The sequence below is a fragment of the Barbatula barbatula genome (genome assembly GCF_947034865.1).
Source record: "Barbatula barbatula genome assembly, chromosome: 16".
NCBI classification, from domain to species: Eukaryota; Metazoa; Chordata; class Actinopteri; order Cypriniformes; family Nemacheilidae; genus Barbatula; species Barbatula barbatula.
In genome coordinates, this window is record NC_136779.1 from 11,766,615 (window position 1) to 11,793,261 (window position 26,647).

The 26,647-nt window shown below is 38.2% G+C and overlaps 1 protein-coding gene across 1 annotated transcript in view; it reads right to left on the reverse strand.

Moving 5' to 3' along the window:
* fam20cb (FAM20C golgi associated secretory pathway kinase b) overlaps positions 1–25,778 on the reverse strand; it is a 36,378-nt gene extending 10,600 nt beyond the window's left edge. Inside the window, exons 1-3 of the mRNA XM_079476060.1 lie at positions 24,368–25,778; positions 24,025–24,200; positions 23,263–23,341 (exon numbers count right to left, since the gene is read on the reverse strand). Coding sequence (XP_079332186.1) covers positions 23,263–23,341; positions 24,025–24,200; positions 24,368–24,888 — 776 coding nt within the window. The 5' untranslated portion in view covers positions 24,889–25,778. The remainder of the gene's footprint in view (positions 1–23,262; positions 23,342–24,024; positions 24,201–24,367) is intronic.
* Positions 25,779–26,647: the final 869 nt, after the last annotated feature.

Below are 26,647 nucleotides of genomic sequence, written 5' to 3' on the forward strand. Positions count from 1 at the left end.
CAGACGCAGGCCGCTCTGTGACATGGTCAAAACAATCCCTTAGAAGGATTCAGTGTTTTGTTTTCTACAAGGCAAGAACACCGCAGAGAGGAAAAACGTCCCGTGTATTAGCGCAAAGAGTTTACGAGGCACTAAAAATAAGGAAGAAAGCGGGTTGGTGCGAGAAACGGTCTGGCTTGCCTCGCCATGTGTGGGTGGGAGATTGAGGGGTTTGAAGCCCAAGGTGATTTTTTTTTGTTCTATTTTCTTCAGAAGTGCCCTCGGTGGATGTGGCTCACCATGAAAGACTTCATGTAAGCAACAGTCGCTTTTAACATGCACTTAAATGAGCCTCAAGATGAGCTTGTACGGGATGTGTGTAGACGTCTCAAAACCAGTTCGGGTGAGAGCAGGATGTCTCGAGCCATCAAAATACGCTGAGGGAGATGCTCTTTGTGACCCTCTGTGACATGATGTTTACTAAGCTCTTACGTACAGAATGACAAAAAGAGGGAATATTTTAGTGCCTGGTTTACAGTGGTGGAGCAATTCTGCAAGTCCTTGCAAAGTATGACCGATCACAGCAGTCTACTGTGTCCACCACAAGCTTGCACGCAGGACCAGGAAGATGGGCAATTAAAATAATAATAAATTAAATACTTATAATTAAATTCTTAATAAATACTTATTTGTATGATCTAATAAATAGTGATTTGTCATTTTAATCACAATTTTTTTTTATTACGCATGCAATGAAATATGATCCTATATTGACCATATTTGAAACATGGTATTTGTAGTATAACTATAGTAATACTACAGATGATCATCAATCTGCCAAAAAAAAAACATAGTGACTTTGCCTTTAGTATTATAAAACTACATTTTTCTCAACCAATTTTTATTGCATCAATATTGTGCGTGCTTCAGTGGTCATTACTATCCTTGACTAAATAACTGATGGACAAAACATGCAAAAACTGATGTATCAAGAAAACATATGCACGCAAACTGATGAAACAAACAGGACACTGTTTCTAGGACACTATCCTCTGCCAAATCCTTTTGTTGGTGGTACACTGCACAAACACTCAAAAATGCCCCCGCAATAGCTGTTGATGCAAATTCACCACATACACCCTGATGGCAGCAGTACTTGTAAAAGCTTATCCCAGCATTCTTACAACGAGTGCTGGTCAGACCGCGATGGCGTGAGGAGACAAAGCAGGACACTTAAAACATAGGAGAAAATGTGTTGGTCAGAGTGCTAAGTTTGGTCACTTTACAATAAGGGCCACTCTGTGACTTTCTCACTGTGAATGATTATCAAACGGAGCATTGTTTAAACTGCAGAAGCATGCAAAAATGACCTTTGGAGCTAATGTCATGGCGCCAGGAGCAAATATTAGAAGGGTAGGTGCCTGGTGCAGAATAAAGCAGCATTCTGTGGCTTGTTTGTGATAACAGGTAATGGGTAATGTCATGAGGCGGATCGCTTTACAAACTTCAGCAGTTGCTGTATGATAACACTGCAAAATAGAGACTCAGCATTTCAGTTTACAAATGCAGGAATGCTGGCATGTTATTAGTCAGTGGGAAATATACTTTCAGACACTGAAGACTTGGATTGCAATATTTAAAAAATCAAATCGAAGCCACGTCACTTTTTTGACTCACAATAAGGAATTTATTTAGTAAAGTGTTTACATTATTGGATTCTTAGAATATTGTAAGGGTATTTTCAATTAAAAAATGATTAATGTATCCTCTTCGTTTTTTACAGCCAAACTTTTAAAAATAGGTTCTTCTTAAGGTTCTTTGATGCCATAGTAGAATCTTTTGGTTCCCTAAAGAACATTAAACATCTGAAGAACCTTTCTGTTTCACAAAAGGATGCAGCTATAGGTATATGTATGAATACATATGAATGTAATGTAATGCTTGTGTTTGAATGTAAGTGTGAAAATAACCTTTGCAGGTAAGGTTTGTCTGTGCTGTCAATAGCTGGTTTCCCTCCCAGAAAAACAAATCCAATATACCGATGACTCATCAAGCATTGAAATTGAAAACATAAACTAACTATAACAATTATACTTTGTAACTTTGTCATAATTTACATTCCAAATGTCCATTATGACGTCTTTTCTCCCATGCAGATCTAACGTTTTTAGAAGAAAAGATTTACAAAAGTTATTATTTATGACAGACCCAGTTTTGATTTGAATACATTGCATCCTGTCTGTTGTATGGAGCTAAATTGCACAAGTTGAAACATTTCAGGCTTAAATAGAATCTGAACAATTTTGCATCCCCTGAAAGCCGGAACTTCATTCAACCCCTGCATAAAAGATTTTCGGTCATGCCACATGCCTTTAATGGCAACAGTGAAAAATCGGATTAAAGGATCCGGACCATGGTGAAACCAAGGCTCTTAAAGGCCAACACAGTCAGAAGGGCAGAGTTGGTGTACATGAACAGAGAGAGCGAGCGACAGATACAGAATAATAAGAGAGCGCACACACACACACTAAGCTGACAGAGAGGCGGGCCTAAAAAAGCGAGACCACAGCATCAACCCACCATCCGCATCATCCCCTTAATGGCATCGTGTAAATATTCCAGCCAGATCAACAGGCCATAAAGAAGAATCCATCATCTGCACATAATCTCTGACAGATTTACTGGGCCAGACTGACAGGCTTTCCTGTATGATAGCAAGTCTGATAGCCCCACGGCACATCTCCCCTCTGACAGGCAGAGGTGATGGCTGTGCTATCAGGTTAAAGTCTGCAGTGTGTGTGGAGTGTGAGCTCTCAGGCTTGCTGTGGTTTGATCGGGGCTTTCAGATGTAGAAGCGCCTGCCATTACGCATAAATGGAGTTTTAGAGATTCATCGTATACTTGCCGGCGCAAATCTCAATAAAGGAGCAATTGCAGGGGATGGGAATCGCTTGGGTCACCAGCATATGATACTGTTATGAAACTTGCTAAATAAACTGCAGGAACAGTATATTGATCTCTAAAGCACCAAATATTTCTGAAGTTTGAATCTTATTTGGGTGTTTTAATCAACAAGTAAATTATATACTGTACACAATTATTAAGAAATCAAATGTAATTAAATCAGCATATAATGTAATTTCTTTTTTATTTTAATTTACAGCCCTAAATAATAATAATTCTTTAATAATCAGTAATTCTTTTATTACATTATTACGTATAATATATATTATTATATCATAGACGATTATATTATATTCTATATATATTTTTGAAATTATTATTTGTATAAATATTAAATAAGGCCTATTATAAGGTCTTTATATCTGGTTAGGGTGCCTAATACAATTCAGGCAAAGGGACAATGCCACACAGAGAACTGAAGTGGACGGGGGTTTAATTGTACCGTGAACAGAAGACTGAATAATCCAACAGGTGAACCAATCCAAACAACAGGTAACATCCACAGGTAGCACCATGTGGTATAAATAGTGTTCAGGGGATAAGGTTCAGGTGTGGGTGCAATCATGGGATGATCGGGTGCAAGGGATTATGGGAATGTAGTCCGTAGTGTTAAAGGGCCGGTGAAAGAGAGAGGAAGAAACTAGGAGAGCGCTGATGTCGGAGGTGCGTGGCTGACAGACGAGAGGGGTTTTGCTGAGAAATTGTGTTTAACTGATTCCGCTGGTTGTTTTTATTTGACCGATTGAAGACTTGACAAATTTATAAATTATAGTTGACCTAAATGCAGGTATCAATTTTAATTCTAACAATAATAAAACTGTGGCGCTATATGATTTTAGTGAGCACATTTTTCTCAAGGAGGGGGACTGTTTTTCGTTCCCATGGTAACAGATTGGGTCTCGTCATGATTGCTTCTCGTCAATTTTGTTCATCAGCTGTAAGTCTCAAGGCAACATAATTTAATTTATGTAAATATACTATGTCAGCGAGTACTACTTTACAATGATTTTCATTGATTGATGTGTCTCATGCATAACGGTGCATGTAAAATATGCATTTTAGGTATGAGAGTGGCGTATGTTGAGTTGCGTTTGGGATATTTTGGGCTAGTTTTGACTGGCCATTGGGTGGGTTTGGTACAAAAATCTGGCAAGCCTGCTTTGGGTTTCTCCTACACTCAAGAAATTGAACAGAGCTCAGCATTGCCCTTGAGATTAAGCCTCCTTCATCCCAAAAAGATTTCTCTGCAGGTCTGAGCTCACTGTATGAGATCTTCACTCCTTTGTTTATTTTGATAAACGTAAAAGTAAAAATGCGAGGGACGGATTCAGGTACCACATACTGATAAATCCTTGATGAAGGCTGTGACCCTGTCAGTCTTTATTACTGTGCTTCGCACTTTCTGCTTGACTGTAAAACATCATGTGGGTTAATGATGAAACACTGTTATGAGCCGTATGATTTGTAATGACCTAAAATCAAAGTGACGATGCACGTTTAGCAGGAATAATGGTCATAAAACTAGATGCCAACAAGAGAATCGAGATGACAAATCAGCCCGACAGCACATGGCAACGTCAACATTAGAGTTTAAATACCAAACATCTGTTCATTATTTGCTGTTTAGTTTAAGAATGTTTATGAGTAATACATGTCATCTAAAGCATTCAGTAATAGCGGTTCACCTGCATTGTTTTATTGGAATGTCAGGTTAAGAAAACCTCAGGCCTTTGCATGGCACGATCTCATATCACGAAAGCATAACCGATTTCATGCTAACATTAATATTACTTATGGGTCGTGTCAAGTTCGTGCGAAACTGGCGTTCCAATAACCTCCACGTAATTGGAATTGACCGCTCCATCACATCCACTGCATTCCAGCAGAAAGAAAGCAGCTGCCATTATCATTTATAATTACAAGTGACCCCGTGGGACCGCTGAGTATTGCTCATTGATTTCCAGCTCGGCAATGCTTTTCTGAGCAAACATGTGCTTTCATTGGGTATATAAATAGAACAAAGGCATGACGATGTCAATGTTAAATGGATCATTTGTAATTCCGCCCAACAAAAAAAGGTTGATGTGCTTATAATACGACTTTTAAAATAAAGTACACAATACAAATCTAATACTATAAAACGGCTACCACGCATTTCAATAAAAACGTCAAGATCCTGTTACCTGTGTGTTCTCTTATGGTTACAGGTGTTTGTTTGTTTTGGTTTTGCACATGGTCTTGCGTGTGCTGTCTGGTCTCTCTGACCTCCTTTGCCCTTCTTGTTTGTCTCAAATTATATTCTCCCTGGTTGTTCTGTGCTGGTTCATTCTTTTGGTTCTAATTGTGGTCTGCATGTTTGTTTGTGCTGCCCTTCCGATCGCTCTGTCAAATTACACAGTTTTTGTCCCTGGTTTTACAGCTTTGTTTTCTTTTCCTGTTTTGTCATACTGTGGGTTGGTTTTATTTTGCCAACAATGTTGCTAGGCTTGGACACTTTTTTTATTTGTCTTCCATTAAAGTTTTACCTATATGTTGCCTTTGTGTGATTTGGGTCTGTTTTGCACCTGAAGAAAATGATTTAGCTCCATAATAGCCTTTGACAGTATTTTAATGGTTCCGTCGGGTTCATACGAATTCATGCATTTTATGATTGTCTTTGCTTAAATGCAAATTCTAATTGGATAAGCCCCATTGGAAACTGTTGAGTTCCACTTTTTCATGTCACTTTGCCAAGTTTATAGTGGAGGTAACTGTCATGCATTAAGACTTCTTTACACTGTTAAACGTGCTGGCTTTTCGAGCTTAACATGGCCAACTTGCCCAAAAACGAGTTGAACGTATGACCAACATATTAAGATTTCAGAGCCCCCTGGGCACAAGTGTCTTTAGGACCCCCGCATACACACAGGTGTGCACAATAAAGTTTTAAATTAGCCTATAGGGTACTATGTGTACACATACATCTTATTCAGGATTACATCGACAAGCTACAAACTATGATCCCAACCTGAAGGACAATATCAACACATGTACACATGCTCCATCATACATGATTCACACCACATTATTGCAACAATGCGTTCCTTTGTACGCAACTCCTTTCATGCGTACTCTTTACTTATCGGAAGGGAGACAGAGAATGCACTGATTCTAACCCTACAGTATTTTATGATGCCGATGTAATCGGTTGAAGACCCATGATTTTGGTCAAAACACTTTGATTCTGGGCCAGTGTTGTTTACATCTTGTAAAATGGACGACTAAACATTTTTGTGTTTATCATATTGCCATTTTATAAAAACAATAATCCACTCTAGGCCATGTGTTACAGTGATTGTACTCTGGATACGAATCAAAATAAGGTTTCTTGCAATAATTCAATTCAATTCAATTCTATTTATATAGCGCTTTTCACAATTTGCATTGTTCCAAAGCAGCTTTACAGAGGAAAAAAACGAAACACAGAAAAAAGGTAAAACACAGTACATGAATAAAACTGAAATCAAATGAATCAAAGCGGCCTCTAAAACATTCATAGCTCTCACATTCATGCAGCTTAAAAAGCTCTCAAAGGGAAGCCGTGTACCAAAGAGAAAACAAGCAAATTGCTTTGCCTATACATCAATTAGCGCTAATTAGTCGGGCTAAGTCGTCCATTTTGCATTTGGTTCTCTATGCACGTAACACACCTTAATTGCCTCTCCTTAGTTTTAAGCCTCCTGTTGAGAACGCAGCAGCATTTCCTTAACAGCGAGAAAACAATGCTAATGCTAACCCGGCAGAATAGATGCTAGGCAGACGAGCAGCCCTTCAGAAGAGGCTGTTTGCTCTATTGTTCATAAGAGCCAGCATATAGGCCTAAGCCTTTGCTTTGCAGTGGGAGGGAACTCTGGGAAAAGCCTTTCACTGAGGCGAATATCACTCTCCAGCATTAGGTGTTATCTTCTGACGGGAAAACAACACAGAGTATATGGCAAAGCAGAGTCGGAAGCGGAACGGCAGGATATGAGAGAGCATCTCATGAACAGGCTTTACATAATTTATACCCAATATTCCCCCTTCTCTTTAAGAGGCATTACCAGGAATATCAGACATTCCAACACAGCCTCTGCTGTGTGTGTGCGTTACAGTGCAAAACATTGGTTGATTATTTACAGCACAGGATAATCTGTGTTGCCTAATATTTTTGTTTCACCATCTCAAAACTTCTGTTTATTAATTATTGCATCATCCACAGAATACACATATTTTAAAGATGTAAAAATCTACCATGCCTTACTTCTGCATTTCAATTTGCTAATGATGAACTGTGCCCACTGATATTTGTATATTTCCACACACTGTCTGCCTTAGCACTTGCTTTGAAATACAAATTGGGTAACGGCGCAAACCGGCTAAAGAAAAAACGGCACGCAACCTGAACCTTGGTTTTGAGTGTTGGGATGTGGGGGATGAAACAGACTACTACAATCTGGTACACTTTAAAGGAAGAGTTCATCCAAAAAGAAGAATTATCTCATAATTTGCTAACAAATAACCAACAGAACATTTAGAACTGAATCTAAATATCTTTATATGTATTATATATTTTGATTAATACAGTATAGTGTATGCATCTATATATATATTTTTGTATTTATATGAAAAAACAAAGTGTTCCAATGTTTATTGTTGAAATTTTGGTATAGGGTGTTTCAAGCTCCGAAAAAGATTCATCCATCATAAAAGTAATCCGAATAATTTTAATATGGTAATCAATGTCTTCTGAGGAGAAATTACAGGAGAAACCAGTTTTTTTAAACTGAAGGCAACGAAATCCATAGTATCACCATAAAATTTTTATATGGTGACACATCGATGACTTCTGAAGTTCATGCATGTCTCATATGTTGTCATATAATATTTTCAACATGAAACATGCAAAAATAAATAGATTCAAAACTACTTTTTAGCTGCCATAAATAAGCTGCTCAAAATATTTCGCATTTGGATTGCTTTTACGATGGATGTATGTGCTTTTAGAGTTTCAACGTGTTGAATCATATACAAAACATTTGCATTTGCAAATCATTTGTAAGAGTTCAACTGAAGAAAGATAGTCATTTACATCGGGAACGGCATGAAGGTAAGCGCTGGACGCGCACCGGTCTCGTATCACAGAGGAGATCGGGAGCATAAGAGGATGAGCGACCGGACCGTCAGTGAGAGAGAGCCTGGCCACTTCCCCATTTTATAACAGATATCACCTGGTTAAGCCAAATTATTGGATGGCTAGTGACATTTTGCTCTGAAAAGTACCCCAACTGCTCTGCATATGTGTCCCTCAGAAAGCATTTGGTGGTGTTTTTTTTATTCAGCGCGTATAGGTGCATGAGAAAATGCTTTAGAACAGCACACGTCTCCTTTGTGAGGGTGTGGATTAGCTCAAGATGGCATTCAGAGAGCTTTTCAATCACACCCCACTCTACCTTTTCCATAACAGGATAACCCAAATGTCTAATAAAAAGCCATAATTTGTGCCATTCCAGCGCCTGCCTCAGCCATGCAGTAAACGCGGCTCGGCGGAGGGCAGATACACAGGTTAATGATGACACGGTTAGAATGTCAGGGCGCAGAGGGCACTTCATTCATTCACATTGCACAGCTGCGGGAAACAGCTTAATGGACAGGATCCGAGGCCACGGCGCAGTATGAGGCCAGAAAACTATAAGAGTAAGTAAAATGGACATGGGCGAGCAAGGCACGGGAAAGAACTAGAAGAGAAAACCTTCTTCAGAGGGGATGGTCATTCGGATGGCAGTAATATCCCTCTGGGCGGGAATAGAGGGATGCTGTTAAGAGCCAGATTTGGCATCAGATACAGAGAATGTAAATACACCAGAGCTCTCGCTGAGACGGCAAGGCCTGATGTCACACAGTGCTCACATGCAGTACAAAGCGTTGAATGATCGTTGCTCGTCTATTTACTCTTTACAAGCCTGTTTGAATTTCTTTCTTAAAGGAATAGTTCACCTGAAAATACAAATTATGTCATTAATTAGTCACCCTCATGTCATTTTAGACCTGAATATGTCTATTTCTATTGTGGAATACAAAAGAAGATATTTTGAGAAATGTTGTTTTGTGTCGACACAATGGGCATCAATGGGGGCTTATGTTGTTTGGCTACCAATGTTCTTTGAACATTCTTCTTTTGTGTTCTGCAGAAGAAAGGACGTTATACAGATTTGGAATAACATGAGGGTGAGTAAATAATGAAACAATTTTCTTTTTTAGGTGAACTATTTCTTTGAGCTCTAGGATGGAACACCATGCAGAAGGCACACAAAACACCCCAAACGTATTCTGTATGAATAATGCTCTTTTTCTAAAGACATAAGAGAGAACTGTGTTAAGAAAAGACGGAAGTTCAAGTCCTTATGTGCTAATAATCTTTATCCAGGATGTGCTGCAAACTCACTTAATGTTTTGTTAATGTGGAGATTTATTCTGGAATGGATCAATGGCTCATTGAAAATAACTGGTTTAGTTCTTCAGCTCAGCCCACTGATTCAATGTTCCGTTACTCACTGAGAGGATAGGTTATCAAAAAATAATGATTTAATCTTCTGAAGTCTTTAAACGTAATACATGAGACGCATGGACCAATTTAATGGTGTCCTACGGTTTCAGCTCCTATGAAATATAATATGGAAGAGAGCCACTTGAAGATGCTTTACCCTTTCATGCATACATTTATGACAACTTCAGTCAAAATTTTGCCTGTGTGTGTGTTTTATTTCTTGAGTGGAAGATTTGTTTTTGGTAAACTGTTCCTTTAAGAGCCACAGACGGCGCAAACATAAAATGTCTCAGCGTTAAAAACAAAAGAGAGTCAAAAACGCAGGCTGTTTAAATGCTTTTTCCTTCTGTAACACGCTGTCAATGAGTTTAAGTTCAGGCACTTGACATTTATTGACATTTCGAAGTTTTTCTCAGGTCGGCTCCATCTCAACCCGTCGCTGCCGAGATAATTTCGAAGGGCAAGAGAGAGTGTGGGGCATTTCCTCCTCGCCGTGATGCTGGTCTGTGTTGTTCCTGTAAACAGCTTGCCTACTCTGCCCAGAGAGATATACTGGGGCCACACTGTGAATGGACAGTCATTTCTGTCCTCGGTGCTCTAAAGGCTAAACTCTCTCCTCTCCTCATACTCTTACTATAACACAATCACACTATTACATTTCATCTTTTTTAATAGTGGAATTTTTACAGTATACAGTTTGTGCTACAGTATGCCATTTTTATAGGCGAAAGTCAGCATCTGCTCCTTAGGCCTGCCCCGCCTCCTGATTCCCGGGGCACTGAGGCCGACCAATCAGAAAACAGACATTAGCCAGCAGCACACTACACCTGCAGCAATGAGCCGGTGGTAGGGAAAGGGTTTTTTGACAGCCAAACTAATTACAGTGTGACCTGTTGAGCCAGAACTGGCTGGCTAATTTATGATGATGACAACATTTTGTCACTGTAAACTGTACAAATTCTGACTTGCAATGAATTACCATGTGATTAATTTTAAGTGACAACGAAACTAGATAATACATATGCACTGCAACTGATTTTACATATTAAAACATTTTATATAACTTTTTGCTCTAGTATGACCACTTCGCAAGTTGTAAACACTGTTCTTGGTGCAATGTTTCAATTAATTTTTAAATTTTTAAATATTTTAAATATCTTACAGAAATGAGTGATGGAAACGGCAAATTTCTAAACGAAAACTGGTAATTTCACTAAAACGTTTTTACGCTTGCGTGAAGGTTTTTTGCGAAAAAAAGATAATGCGAATAATGGTAGATGGAAGCGCATTTGCCAAATAAATTCTGACGTTGCTAACATAAAGCCACGAGGCTGTTACCGTTAGGGCTTACGGTTAACTGTCTAATAAATTATTGTGATTATGACGATTAATTGTCCGCTTTAGGTCTTTGACATTTTATTCGAATTGAATTTAATTTGGCCTTGAAATGACCATACTGTTCTGAATAAAATACTATGCTATTTTTCATTTTACATTTTACATACAACCGACAAATACTTGTAAATTAAAGCCACCATTAAAATGACATCAGTCAAAGAAAACCTTCTAGTTGGGATTTTCTCTCACTTGCAAGATCAAAATGTACTTTTGTTAATACAATTTGGGAGGCTGGTTTTCACACTGAGAATAACTTAAATAAAATGAAATTGTACTTATTTTTATGGTATAAGCCTTAAGTTTTTTTAAGTTATAGTGTTGTGGTAGTACATTTTACAAGTATTACCATACTTCAGTTACAATATATCCACTAAAATATGCAATATGCATATACTACACCACCTCCTTGTGTAGAGATGTACAATAATTGCGATGATCTGAATAATCACGATGAGACGATTATTATAATAGCCCTAGTTACTGTTGATTGTGTCTTTTTTATATACTCTTGGTATGCTCGAGGAACTTGATGGAAACGCACCCATTTCACGTTAGTCTTTCCTCCTGCTATTGCGGACTTTGAAAAGATTTGCATCACGTACGGATGGAAACTTGGCTATTGCTGTCCTTCTGAAACATCATAAAGTATGTCCAAATACGCTGTTTATCAGCTAGGACATCAAAAAACACTGTACTTTTAAATGATTAAATACTGTGTTTTCAAAGTTGAGGAGCCTTTTTTTCATACTTTTAATGAGTTAGATATTTGCAAAATCCAGTGACAAACATTAAGGATGACTAACAATAATGATTTATGGCAACTACAAAACAAAACAAAACAAGAAATATGAACAAACAAGGTTTCAGAAGGACAGCAGCAGATATATAATTAAGTCCTACGGATAATGTTTTAACATTTTGAAATGATTTAAAAATGTTCTATTGGTTGTATTCTGTTCAAATGCTTGTGTAGTGTTGAAAAGTGAAACAGGAAGTTCTTCTGGACCAGCGTTGTTTACGTCTTCCAAAGTTTTCTATAAATGTAACAGAATGTCAGAGCTGTAATAGCCAGAATTTTTTTTATATTATTTTCAGGACCAAATTCAAGCCACACACGATACGCAACTAATTCAATTAGTGCATTTGCTCTTCATATGTCATTTATTTGAAGTGCAGCATCATATCCCAAATAAAAAAAATTAAGATTGAAGATATAAAGACATGGAATACGTTTGACAACTCTGATAAAGTCTTTTTGTCTTTCCGTTAAAAACAGTGTTAGCCGTCTTTTAAAGTGTCACAAGCATTTTCTGAGTTTTGGCACCTGAACAAATTAAAAGACGCCATTACTGAGGAGACAATATTTTAAAATCAAACGTTGCCCAGATAAATTCTATATAAAACATCTCCTCGGTGCTAAGTGGTTATTTGGTCCCCACTGTGTATAATTAAAGATGTTCCCTGAATTCTTTCATGTCTGGGTTCAGATTTATTGCCGACAAAATTAGAGTAATTATACTTCTGCAGTCTGGCTGGGCTGTTGGTGGCAAGAACGCTGGCGAGGCTCGAAATGTTTTCTCATTTTCTTCAACTTAATTGCAAAAGCAGTGGCCCTTTGTTCTATACATTTAAATCATTTAGACTAATGTAAACCTCGTCTCTATAAATATACATCCGATTATTCTCTGCTGTCGGTTTGAAACATTCCCTGCGGTTCATTCAGTATAATTCATAGAATTGTAATTTGTAATATTTTTGTATTCCCTCCCAAAATCATGCCCAGGTAAAATGCAGCCGTAAGCGATAAAATAACAGCTCCCTGAGTCTGTGGTAGGCACTCCACCATGAAATTAGGTAAATTAGTGGGTGGAAAAGTAAAGCGAGAGTTGATAAGCAGTCTATAAATTAAAGGGCAAGAAAAGACCCAGCCCAGGTTAGAGTAGTCTACCCTATGTTGTGTTCCACTCCATTCTATGGTTTTAGTAGTTCCTCTTTTGATTAAGATCCTTGAGGTGTGTTGAGAAACTTCATTGCTTACAACATTTTGAATAGATATAGACAGTAAACTGTAATCAAATACGAAGAGTCGAGAAAAGACAGAGGGTTTGGCCTTTCTAAGATCTAACACAATGAAACATGGCTCTCGACTTAAATATGCTATTGGCCATGTGGGAAAACATGAAATCCAGTAGCTGGAAACGTATCGGCCACAGTGTAGACAGCAGAACCAGAATCAAAATCATTAAACATTTATAGGAACATTCTGACATTCTTATAGAGAGGGAAAAAACAAGTTGTGAGAAAAAAAGCTTGGATTAACTGCACTTTTGATGCTGGCTTGGTTAAAGCAGTTCATATTTTCCAGCTATGTAGAAGCTCCCTTCATAATTCCCAGAGCACAAAAGACAGGGGGAAGGAATACAAAACACAAAAACACATTTGCGCTAAGATCTGAAATCCACACCAATCCCGCTGGTATCGTGGAGACTGCTGTACGTGGCATATTGCCTTTTCAGAACAGTGAGTGGATTACAGATGACAGTAATTATAGAGATGGGTGACAATAGCGAACGGCCCTTTTTCTCTTTTTCTCTCTGTATATATACACACTAAAGTTATATTCTATACTATATATGTTTGAAGTTCTAATGAATAATTGCGCTCACATAGGCTGTTTACTAAGGTGGCGTTTACATTAGCCCGTTGTCGTACGAGAACAGCGTTTCAAAACGAAAACGATCCATATTTATTTACACATGCGTTCTAGAAAAAAATCTGCATTTACACTACACTACCGAAAACGCATGTCACATGACCATTCAGACACGCTGGGCATGCGCACATAAATGTTAACAGTTGAATGGGCATAGTTGGTTGTTGATGACAGTTGGTTACTAGTCACAGACCGACCGGTGCGAAAGCAAGGCCTTCTACGTGTGGATACCGTTAGATGAGGCAATCCATGTTATTAGGCTTGTTTGATTTCATTCGGCGCCACGCAGACCGATCGACGGATGACATCGCAGTACTGACAGCACGATTTAAAAACATACGGCTCTCGATTCTCTCTCGCGTTGCTGTAATGTCACCACGTCGATCCGTGTACGCAGCGCAGCTTGAATTAAAACAAGCCTGTTGTTTACACAGCCCTTGTGGGGCTGGTCATAATGTCGCCTTCAGGTAGCGTAATGGCTCATATGACAGAGGCTTAACGAATCAGGGAAGCAAATGCAAGGGTGTAGATGACCCAATCAGCAAGCGAATGTGGGCAACCAAACCTGCATATTCTAAAGTCTCTATTTTCATCCTTTTACACAGGCTCTGTTTGCGGGGGTCGAAACGTAGTGTAAACGCCAGGCGTAAACCCTAGCAAGAGTTATGCATTTTTAAGGAAAACAGACTAGTATAAACGCCGAGGTACTGTGCTTATGGAGACAGGGATTATAAAGAACTTTAAGACAGTTTCTCAATGAGATGTTTTCAGAGGTTGCCAGTTGTGGTCAAGGTGTGTCTGTCTGTCTGTGAAAACTTGATCCCTATTAAACTCCTCTGCATTTTTCCACAATCCTTTAGCTGTACCGCAGTATTGCCTGAATATAATGCAGGCATACTATTTTTCGTGTTTTGAGATTAGCCACAAAGCCAAGTGTCTCAGTGAAAAATTAGATTCCAAAGCTCATATTTGCATACACTGTACCACAAATGGGGTGGCGTGTTTTCTCAGGTCTACCCATTTCTGCAATCCTGTGTAAACAGATCAATGGACTCCTGCGAGCTGTTTTGCTCTTGGCCTGTGTAGTCATTAGCCTAAAACTCCCAGTCTAACCGACCATGAGAACTATGTTTGAGACTGAAGGCTTTAACAAATGACTTTTTTACTTCTTGTGAGTTGGGTTTTCCTGCTGTGAAGCATCTCTTGAACTTATTTCTTAAAAATGAATATGCTTGTGTATTATTTTAAAGATAGCAAACATTATGCTCACAAACTGGCAAAAGCTAAAGACAGCCAATGCTCAGTAAAGGTAATACTTGCTGGTAGGGCTGGCCGGAACGACGGAATATGCCATTCATTGTTCTACTTGTTGTCTATCTTCCTACTGTATACATATGATATAGCCAGAAGATAAATAAATAATACATCTCACTATCATAACTTGATATCTTTAGTACATTTTCATAAGTATGGTGAGCATTCAAATTAACTGTAATAAATAAATAAACTGGGTCAATCTAAGAAAAATGAGGTATAAAATATAGAATTATAATGGGAGATTGTTAACGTGAAATATATCGTTACTGTGAAATAAAATGACTCATTCCGCGAAATAGATTTTTGGTCACGCCGCCCATCCCTATTTGCTGGTGTTTGTGTCTTCCCTAAATTTATGTAAATTCCTGAATAATGATGTCATTAAGAAGTTAAAGGGATAATACTGAATAATGGACAGAAAGTATACAGAAAAGCACAAAAAAAGCATATAATGTCAATGGTCGGGGACACACCCCCCCCAGATTTTTCTTGGGCCACTCCAAATACATCCATCAGACAATTATAAAATATTAAATACCGAATATAGTATTATAAATACTTAATTTATCCATTAAATAATGATCCGTCCATTTAATCACAGAAAAAATTATGTATTTGCCAGTTTTATTTGAGAAGTTAGCACCTACCGACATTTCAAAAATGCTCAAAGCAGCAGGGAACTTATTTACGCCAGGTTCACCTAACTGTGATACTTGGAAAAATGAATGCTAACACATTCAGGTGCATTCAATTAATTAGAATCTCGTGGAAAAGGTCAATATTTTTGTAACATATAAAGTAGAACCAATATATTATATATATATCACATAGAGTGAAATATTTCAAGCGTTTATTTTACATTTTTATTATTATAGCTTATATAAAAAAGGATATTTTCAACAGAAATGTCAGGCTTAAGAAAAGTATGTTAATTTCTATGCATTCAATACTCGGTTGGGCCTCCTTTTGCAAAGGAGCATATAGCAGGAACCCGAAAATACACAAATGACCCTGCTGTGCATTTTCATTGCTCTTGATCTTTCAGTATAAACACAGAAGAGCCTGAGCCTCAGACTTAAGCAAGTACAATGAGCTGTGCCTTTTCTGGATGTACTCAAGCGCTTATCACAACACAAAAAAGTATCTGCAATAATCCTGGATGAGCCAGTTACAGAAGGCAAGAAAAAACGAAAGAAAGAGCGATAGAACCTATAACTGCTAACGCAGATAAACGAAAGGCATATGAATCCAAGGTAAATTGCATCATGTATTGGGTCTACCCAATCTCACTGTTGTTAGAAAGTAAAATCACAGCCATTTCAGCTCAGATCTATCTGAAAACAAGAGTACAGGAGAGAGCTAAATAACAGATGTCTTCAAATCTTCGGTTGGTGTTTGAATGCACTGATCTGCTCTCGATCGAGCCTCTGCTGTCCATTTTGTTGTCCACTAATAATCTGTGATATTCAGTGTTTTGTGGAGATACTCTGGGGCATCTGGGGCCAATTAGAGAGTTTGTTGTACTGCAAAGGGACAATATTGTGCATCTACCACTTTTAAAATTAAGTGACAATAAAGATTTAAACAATGTAAACACTGTATTTTTACCTTGTGCCTCATTATGGGATAATTATTCCCATTGGCGCCTGGTTGACAGTAACTACAGGTTTAAAAATAGATGTGTTTGTGTTGTTGTGCTCTGTGTTGGCTTTTATATGACCCTCTGCCTTTAAGACTACAGTTAAAGTCAGAAACGTTTTTCAAGAAGAAAAAACATTTTCCACACTAACTCAGTTTATTATTATTATATCTCACATGGCCTGTTCCTATAAGACAATACATTTCTTTGATGCAAATTTGGAGCAAAACGGTCTACTAAGTCGTTGTGAATGCCTTCTTATGAGTCAGACCTTGGCAAGGACAGGACAACAACTAACAGATGCACTATTAATGTGATTGAACATTGAGCGGTACTACGGAAGACATTAAACAGATTCTGAAGATCTTTCAAAGTCATATCTTGGACGGAGACGGATTTGTGGATATTGCAGTGCAAGGATAGATATCATTAACCTTGTGGATGCGCTGAACCTCAGAGCCCTTTGACAGTAATACGTTATGAAAGACATCTCTGAAGCCAATACTTCTGAGGCTACGAATCAAGAATGAGTACGAAGCAAATGAATCACTAAGCCTCCTGATAGATCCTGTTGCCGCTAACCAACTTAACACAAGATACTGTATCAGAGAACACTTCAAAGAGTTCACTCCAGTTCACGGTTCTCCGAATGTCTAGCTTGTTGGCTGGGAGGTGTTGTTCTACTTTTGGGCTTTATTGCAGAAGGCTCAAAGATTATTGCTGTTCCACAAAAAAAGAAAGAAATGACCGTATGGAAGATGGCTATAAAGAGACCCCAACCCTCATGATGAACAAAATATACTTCAGCCATTCGGGGCCATGTTAGCAAATATGTTTTTGCAAAGTTCAGTCACATGATGCACCAATATATCGGCAAATAATCAGTATTGGTCAATACAAGCAACTTTTCACACTATCGGCACAAAAAAAGGGCACAAAAATAAGAGCTGTGGTTGTTTTCTCTATATGCTTTTACAGAGTTAGCGGGGGCGATCATGACACATTGTCAATCCTCATTCCTCCATCCTCCACTGACTGAACATTCATAGCCTTTAGAGAAACAGTTAAAACTACATTAACTCACCATGTTTTATGCTTGCTTTGCAGATATGTAAGAGACAGATTATTTGTTTTTGAAGAGGTGTTTAAAATAACGTTTTAAAAGAGTCTTGTACGTGTTTTGCTTGATCTTACTGTCTTGTAATTGATTGTGGGTGTAACTTTATGTGCGGCCATCTTGAACAGGTCTACCTGGAAGCAGAGACTGTAAAGTCTCAATGGGATTTTCCTAGCTAAATAAAGGATAAATTAAATAAATAAATAACGTAACGTGAAGTTGCAATTGCTATACTGTACTTTTGGTTCAGGCAGCTCAGTTGGTGTTCAGCCGCACGCTCCCAAAGAACAGCACGCTTTTACATTTTACAATGTAAAAAACATACATTTCCAGAATTTTACAGTTTTTTTTAAGATTTATGTCCAAAACACTGTAATTTTACGAAATGTTACTGTTTTATAAACAGATTTTCACGTATTTTCACGTAAATTACAGAATCACTGCAAATTCACAAGAAACATTTTGAAGAAACATTTACTTGTACAAGAAAAACTGTTATTTTTATGGTATATATATCGGGCAGCAAAGCTGCTTAGAAATGATCGTGTTTTATTGGTATCTATTAAATTTTTTTGTCTATTTTGGAAATGCAATCAAAACCATAAAAATCACAGAAAATAAACAAGGAAAACAGATAAAGGCATGTAATTTTATAGGAAACTGTAACTGTTATTTTACGTAATATTTCTTGTGCCCAGCTGCCAGAAAATAGTTTTTTACCAGGTTTTTTACAGTATAGTGTTAAAGCCAATCAAAGCATCTTAACACAGCTGCTTTCAGTCATTGCACACAGAAATATGGTTGTACATGTAAACGGCTGAATAAAAGTGACAATGACAAGTGCAGTGTTTCCAACGTTGCAGATTTTTAAACTCAATAAACACAAAACGCTCAGTGTTCCAGACAAGAGTATGTGAGCGATGTGGTGTGTGAGCTGACTGTCTGAATCCTACAGTAGAATCACCGCTGTGCTTATATTCTACAAAAAAAACTATGTTTATAGATAGAATATCCTTGTGAACAAGTATTTAGCCGAACATAAATCTTCACACCTAAGCAAAAATGCACACCTCTAGCAGAAATGTCCTTTGTATTCTTTTATACATCTCTCATCTGTCAAGCAGCTACACAAAAAGCACAGGAAATGACTCATCAGATAAACTTAATCGATGACAGAATGTTTGTTCAAAAACCCCATCTAGTGTGACCAAAGAAGAGCTGATTATGGTTGAAGAATGTCAGTGTTTCCTCAACAGTCGGGCATCACGATATATCGAGATTAATGGAGTGTTGAGTGAGAATACCTGCAAACACATATTGATCTGACTTGTTTTTAAACCCTGAATCTCACAACCTTGTTTTCCATCAGACGTATCATCGACATGTGCTTGTCATGTGACATTCCGAGGGAGATGTCATACAATGGAACAGATGAGAACAACCGTGTTGTTATCCCTTTGCCTCTTTGTTTCAGAACAGAAGGATATTTTGCAGTATTTCATGCCTCAGAGAGCAGCTTTTAAGACACGTCTGTTTGCTATTGAAATCTCTTTTATCTTTAAATAGTGCCTCAGCAATGATGCATTTAAAGCAGTGCCTGTCTGCATCTACTCTTTATTAAACCTGTGGAGTCTTATTGTAGATGTTCTCAGGAAATCATCCACTCTGATCTCTCCGCCCACTAATCCACTTACACACCCAATCATCATTAATTCTGTGATAAATAGTCCTTATGTGTAAGTAGGGTTTGCAGACCAAGAACATGAAAAATGGTCTTTTGGAGGTTTTCATCTTCATTTTCAGGAGCAAAAGTAATACACAAGGTTCAGAATGAATAAATGAAGGAAATGTTTAGCACCAAAGACATTAAAGTGGCCATAACTCAGATAGTTTCTGCATGTCTCGTGTTAATCTTGAGAATTTACAGAATAGTATCACACCCTTCAAATATCGGTGGAGTCTTTAGTTTGATAACATTTATAAAAGACGGATACAGCGTGGGGGGGGGGGGGCGGGACTAAAGCATGTGCGCACCCATTACCAACAAAACACAGACATGTTGGAGAATAACTGGAAAAAAACGCTGGGGGAGTGTGGAGCACAGAAATGCTACGTCATACGTCCAACTCATTTTTTGACAGGTTGACCATGTCAAGCATGAGAAGACAACACGTTTAACATTGTAAATAAGAATGCATTAAACACCGTTGCATCCCCCCTTTAATATTAATAAGATGTGACCCTGCCTAGATGTTTTGCGCATTCGTAGTATCTAAAGCAACATGAAAAAATGTATCATAGGAAACAAACGTTATGGTTCCATTTACTTCATTTTTAAATGTTGTTTTTAAATATGTAATTTGATTGGGATTTTAGCCACCGATTGTAGAAATATCAGTATTTCCCAGTATTCACTCTTGTTTGAATTACGTAATAACTGCCTGGAGGCGCTTTGCCAAGATGGCTGCCGAGTGGCGGGATTTCCCTAAACGGACTTTGTTAGCACTATACAAAGTCTTTGTTAATTTCATGAAGAGCTGACTGGGTAATTTCTTGCGGTTGTACTGTAATAAATGAGGAACCTCTGAGCATGAAGCACACATGCAGACATGAGTCATCTGACAAAACATGTTCTGCTTTAAGAAATAGCTCACGCCACAAAGAACATTACTTTTTACTGACCCTCATGCTGTGCATGCATTTTTCTTTGGAGCACAAAGGAGAATATTTGAAGAATCTTAACATACACATTTTCCAAATAATGATTTTAAATGCAAATTATCAAACTACAAAAATAACAAAAAGAGTTATATATATTACTTGTCTTCTTAAAGGGATAGTTCATTGAAATTACATATTGGTTGTTTATGTGTATTTCAGTAGTCCATATTACTTTTTTGGGGGTTATATTTTAGAACTTCTAAAATAAGATTGAGAAATAACAAAAATTCACAATTCTTTCATTATTTACTCTAGTGTCATTCCAAACCTGTATAAATTTCTTCTGCAGAACACAAAAGAAGATATTTTGAAGAATGTTGGTTGCCAAACAACATTTCTCCCCATTGACTTTCATTATATGGACACAAAACCACATTTATCTGCATTTCTTCTCTGTTCGACGAAAGAAAGGCTGTGAGTCATGTACAGGTTTTGAATAACATGAGGGGTGTATAAATGACGCCAGAATAAATGTAGGTTTATTCCTCACACAAAAATAACATAACATATAACAGCTAAAAATATATGCTATAATGAATCTTTAAGAGACTTGCGATACATCTTAGTTCTTGTTCTAGCTAGATAAACAAAGCCACCATAAACTCCCATAATATGGCCATGAGATGCATTAAAATTCTTCAAAACCTTTCTTTAGTGTTCCTTTAAAAAGAACAAGACACAACACCATAAGAGTGAGCACATAATGGAAGAAACATCTTTTCCGAGTGATCCAAGCATAAAGCCACAAGAATTTAAAAGACACGTCTGTACTCATCAGAGAACGGTTGTAAAACGCATAATCACATCAGTTTGTGAAAACAATATTTAGAAATATAATTAGAAGGCTCCAGGACTGCGGCGATGAATACAGACGATTCTGAAGCCGTTGAGTTTTTACTTTGATTAGATTAGCAGTGGTGGTAAAAGGATAAACACCTCAAAGAAGTTGAGATGTCCTTAAAGAAGGTCGCATAAGTGCAGGTTTTCAAATCTATCGGTGAAAAATGAGAAGGCAAGAGAAAAGATGATCTCAAGAACAGGATGAGGTTGAACTGTTAAGCTTGTGGTTTGAAGGAATGAGTGTGTCTTTGTTGGTCTGTGCTAATTATAGCAGGAACAGGCCGGGCCCAGACCTTCTCTCTCTAATAACATTTATCAGCTTCTTGTCACCAAAGACCCATTGTTCTCATCTCTCCCTAAATACACCCCAAGCACAAACCAAGAACATATCCCGATGACAGAATTGTTTAGGACTCACTCATGCGCAAAGTGCACCTGACATAAGCTTCCTTTCCAATCCTAAATGTTGCAATTTACTGTTCTATATCAATGTAATTAACACAATGAACTTCAGCCTATAGAGGAATTATTGATCAATATTAAATAGCTTCTTATATTGAAGTCTGCCAAGACTAAAGCTTGTTTTCATGAATACAGGATGTTTACAATTGAACACCAAAATCATGGCCAATAAAGGCTTTGAGCTGGCAGGACATATGGCCAAGCGGCACATCAGTAATGATTCAGACATCCACATCCTGCATGCATTAGTCTTTAACTGCTGCTATTAAGGATGTTGCAGAGAAGATCTCAATGATGCAACGAGACCACTAGGACGTTCATTTTTGCCCGAGAAACAGAAAGAACCGTGCTTGAAATCAACAGTTAAAGCGCATGCAGATGGAGGGGCTGCCGCTCTAGATCCAACAACGACACTGAGATGCCATTTATAGATCCAGAAAATTACAGGGAGGCGAGTATTATTTGCGCTGAGGGCTTGTCAAATCCATAAAAACAACCTCTTTCCCATTGTAACCTACATTTCAGATGGGATATGATCCGTCCATTGTGGATCACTACAGCGACGGATATAAATCCTTTTTCAATAGCCCTGATCCCAGCATATTATCCAAGGACCATAATAACAGCCATATCCAAATTGAATTGAGCAACTAAGCCAAAAATGTCACACAATGGCTGCGTGTCTGTCAGAAGATTTAATAACAGAGTAAGGACAACTATAGAGGACAGGAAATGTTCACATTAGAGAGTAGGTTACTGTATTCTGAATTGAAATGAAAATCCATACAGTATCTGGAAAACAAAATCACGGGGTGTAAGAATCCTGTACATACTAAAAAACTGTAAGAAAGCATTAACTAATGATGTAAAATTTCAGTAAAGCTATAGTTGATTTTGGAAAGAAATTTACAGTCTGACTGAAACCTTGTATCTGCATTTTTCATAATGTTTTATTCTATTGGTCAACCTTCAAGTTTAACTGTGGGTTTTGCAAATACTTAACCATTAAAAAGTTTTAAAAAGAGCTTGCCTACTTGGACAACACAATGTTTAAATGCAGTGGTTTTTTTCTGTAAAGTAGAATATACAGTACAAGGTGTCAGTCCCACTGTGACAATGTAAATGTTTATTTGTGATAATTGATCAGATCCTAATAGATGAATCGAAGCAATAGTTAAAAATACCGTAGTTTAATAAAAGCTGTAAATTATTCAGTTACAGCTGTTGTATAAATTAACGAAAACACTTTTGCTTAGAAATGATAGCAAACCGTTTCTATTTATAGTTTTGATCCAATTCTGACAACCCCTCATTTATTTAGCTAGGTGGATAGCATGGTTGATATAAAATCTGTGTTTGAAATTCACAACAACAGCATTCAAAACGAAACTGAAAATCAAATGTATATCATCAACAAATGCAAGACATAGCCTACATTGCACTTGCCCAAAACTCTCTGAATAGATTAAAAATGCTGTAAAATCTAAGTATTTTACCGCATGATGCATTGAAAAAAAACTTCCAATTATTATTTGGCTATTTTCACTCACTTCATAGGTTTGAAGAGAGCCTGGCCATAGTTCTGGAAAGTCATGATGAGCTTCAGCTGCGTGCCTCCGGATTTCATTGCTGAAGAGAGAACAAGAGTGACGCTTAACACAACGGGAGCCTTCTTACAACAAATATTTAAGACATGACTGTTTTCATGCAAATAGCAATAACAATGTGAAAATTGTTAGTATGAAGTGTCAACAAAGCCAAGGAAACGTCTTTGTCCTTTGATAACACACAGATGATAGGGAACAGGCAACAAAACACACTGTCCTTGACCTTGGTGAAGAAGCATGTACAGAATGTTATGGCAATAACAAACAGATGAAGTTGTTGCCTCAAGTCAACAAAGAGGCAGCATTACTCTAGAACTAGACCTCAGTATGTCCTTTATTATTAGTACCTAAATGTATTATTATACAGTATTTCACATTCCTTCTGAACGTCTCTTGGAATCTTAACTACACAGCAGACATATTGACCCTGGGGGTCCACAAAAATGCAGCCCATCAGTCGTGTCTTTCTCTCCTACTTGAAGATGGGCATGCTTGGCAGGAGATACTTTTTCACAGCTTGGTGTTTGATTAAGTCTAAATTGCACACTCTTCTAATTCATTTACCCAGCTGGAATCCACTACCTGTAAATCTCAGTCCAATTGTATTGATGCACCCGTAGACAGAATGAAGGGAGCCATAGTCTATTCTCAAAATGAACTATCCTCATATCATGCATCATAAAATTGTGCATGTTGTTGTCTTACCAACACTGGTAATCCGTTGGGAGACCAGGTCCTTCAGCATCGCATCAATGACTGAGTTGTGCCTGGAGTACAGCTCATACCGGTTGATCCCAATGTGGAAGCGGAGCCAGTTCGGGTAGGAGTCTGAGGAAATCTCACCCGTAGGAGAATAATCTCCATCCTTCCCTTCTCCCTGCCTGTGGTGAGAAAAACATGACATTCATTGCGTTTGGGACATTTTTAAGAAAACGTTCATAAGTGAGGTAAACAGTATCATGTTTTCTTCTAAACTACAAGAAAACAGGATCTCGTGAGTTTCAGATGTTGAACACGTGTAAGCATTCAAAAGATATTCTCCACCTACCACTCAGGGTTTTCAGCAGCTTTTGGATCAAATCTTATATCGGTGTTGACGTTAAACAGCGTGTCTTCATCAGTCAATGCCGGCAACGGCCTCGCGTATAAAGGATGCTGAAACAGAGCCGAGAGCTTTGAACCTCCGACGGCTGCGTTCCTGAAGGCAGCGTCCCGTGTCGCGTACCTCCTCTCGTCACCTGTCTTCAACTGCTCCATTCGTTTCAAAGCCTCAGATCTCTCCCCGATGGAGATCTTTTCCAGTGAGTGAGAGGACAGATTTGAGTTTGGCTCGTTGCTGAAGTCTTGAAGTATTCTGAGCGTGTGTTTATTAGGCCAGCCGGACTCTGATCCCGGCTTGGCTCGATGCTTCGCCCAGTTCTGCGGCTCTTCGCTGGGCGCGTGAGAGCACGAGCAGGCGCCACTGCCCCGTCTCTCCAGCTTTGGTAGTAAGTCTATCATAATGTGCATTGAGCAGGCTATAAGAAACACCATTAAAATCAAGACGCGGAATTTTCGGAAAAGGATCATCTTCACTGTGTCCGGTTCAAGGAGAGATTAGTTGGGAATGGCAGGGATAAAAGTGAGCAAGCGCACTACATCGCCAACAGTACATAAAACACGGGCTCCCAGTTTTATGAGAAGAACACATGAATCGCTTTCGTTTGCCAGTTTAAAGGAAAAAGCGAGGATTTATTTGGCAGAGGCTGTCCGTTCATCCACATCCATGTAAAACAAATCCGGTTATTTTCGTGCGCTTGCGATTACAATCCTTCAGGTACGAAATAATTTCCGCGCTATCGCTCCTATTTTATTTAAACATTTAGCAATTTGGCATTATATTTCAGACGTGTGCGCGTTGATAAAACCCATCCAATAAATCATCCACAAAAGTGCGTGTTCGCAATGCCGAAAGCGCAGCGGTCCATCACACTGCTGGCAAATGACCGGTCGCTTCGCGGAAATCTGCTACGGAGAAAACATCTGTCGCTATTCATACAACGCAAGAGATTTCTCTTCCACAGCTGCACAAGTTCACTCGCTCTTTCGGATCCAGGATAGACCAAGGCTGCTCAGCTGAAAGCGATGAGGCGCATGGTGGACCTGGCAGGTTTCGAGAAAGTGTTGCATCTCACCTCCTTCCTTCGACCGAGGTCTTTGGAGAACTTTCAGCGTTTAACCCAGAAGATTCAACGCGCTGTAGACGTGAGCGCTGCGGTGACAAACGAAAGTGATTTTTATGCGATGACAGGCGCTTGAGGAAATACCTTTGTCGGATGTGCAGGATGGGTGTGTTAAATATCATGATGCTGAAGCCACTCCGAGCGAGCGTCACACATAGAGGATTGGCTGAGCTTGAAAACAGCAGTAGCCTACAGACACAGGCCAGACTTGTTTCTTCCTGTAGAGTCAAACTGTGCAAGAAGAGGGCGTCTTAACACACTTCTTGCCTGAAATGATTTCTGAAGTGCTTTAGCGGGCACGTCCCGACCGCTTACTCACCACATCAGTTTGAAAAACCGTATTTCGGTTGAGCTTTATTTTACAGGCCTGTTTCCCATGTACATACTGTGTACTCATTACAGTAAATATTGTAACTGGGTAATAACAGGTACTGACCATGAACATACCCCTAAACCTAAACTTATACCAGTTACTTTATACTACTTATACTTTCTTAGGTAAGTACACTGAACTGTAGCCAACACACCTACTGTTAAATAAAGTGCAACCAGTATAGGAAGATGCACACAGGAGGTAAAACAATATACTTTAATATATTCTTGACAGTGAAGCAAGGACAAATATTTTTTACTCACCCTCATGTCATGTAAACCTAAAAATTATTGATTCATTCTGTGAATACAAAAAATATTGTTTTACCAAATTTCAAATAATGTTATTGTTTCTGTTTGGATTTATTTGCAGAAAATGGAATCTGGACGAACAGGTCCGCAGAAAATATACTCATATTATTCACGTTTTAGAAACACAACAGTAATATGTCTACATGCATTTAGGAAAAGTTATAAATATTTTCATCATTGTTCTATTTGACTTGTCATCTTGTCTGTCTTTCACATTGCTGTTGGATGACTTTATGTCACTCCTGAGGTTCGATTTAGTTGAAATTCAACATACACTGGACTGGAATGACCACAATACATCTAAATATGCTCATTTGAAATAAAAATGTGGAATCTTAATTGAAAATATAGGTAAAATATAGGAATATTCTTGCACAGTCAACAACTGAGAGCAAAGCAGAGCCCAATTTCTAAAGCATTAC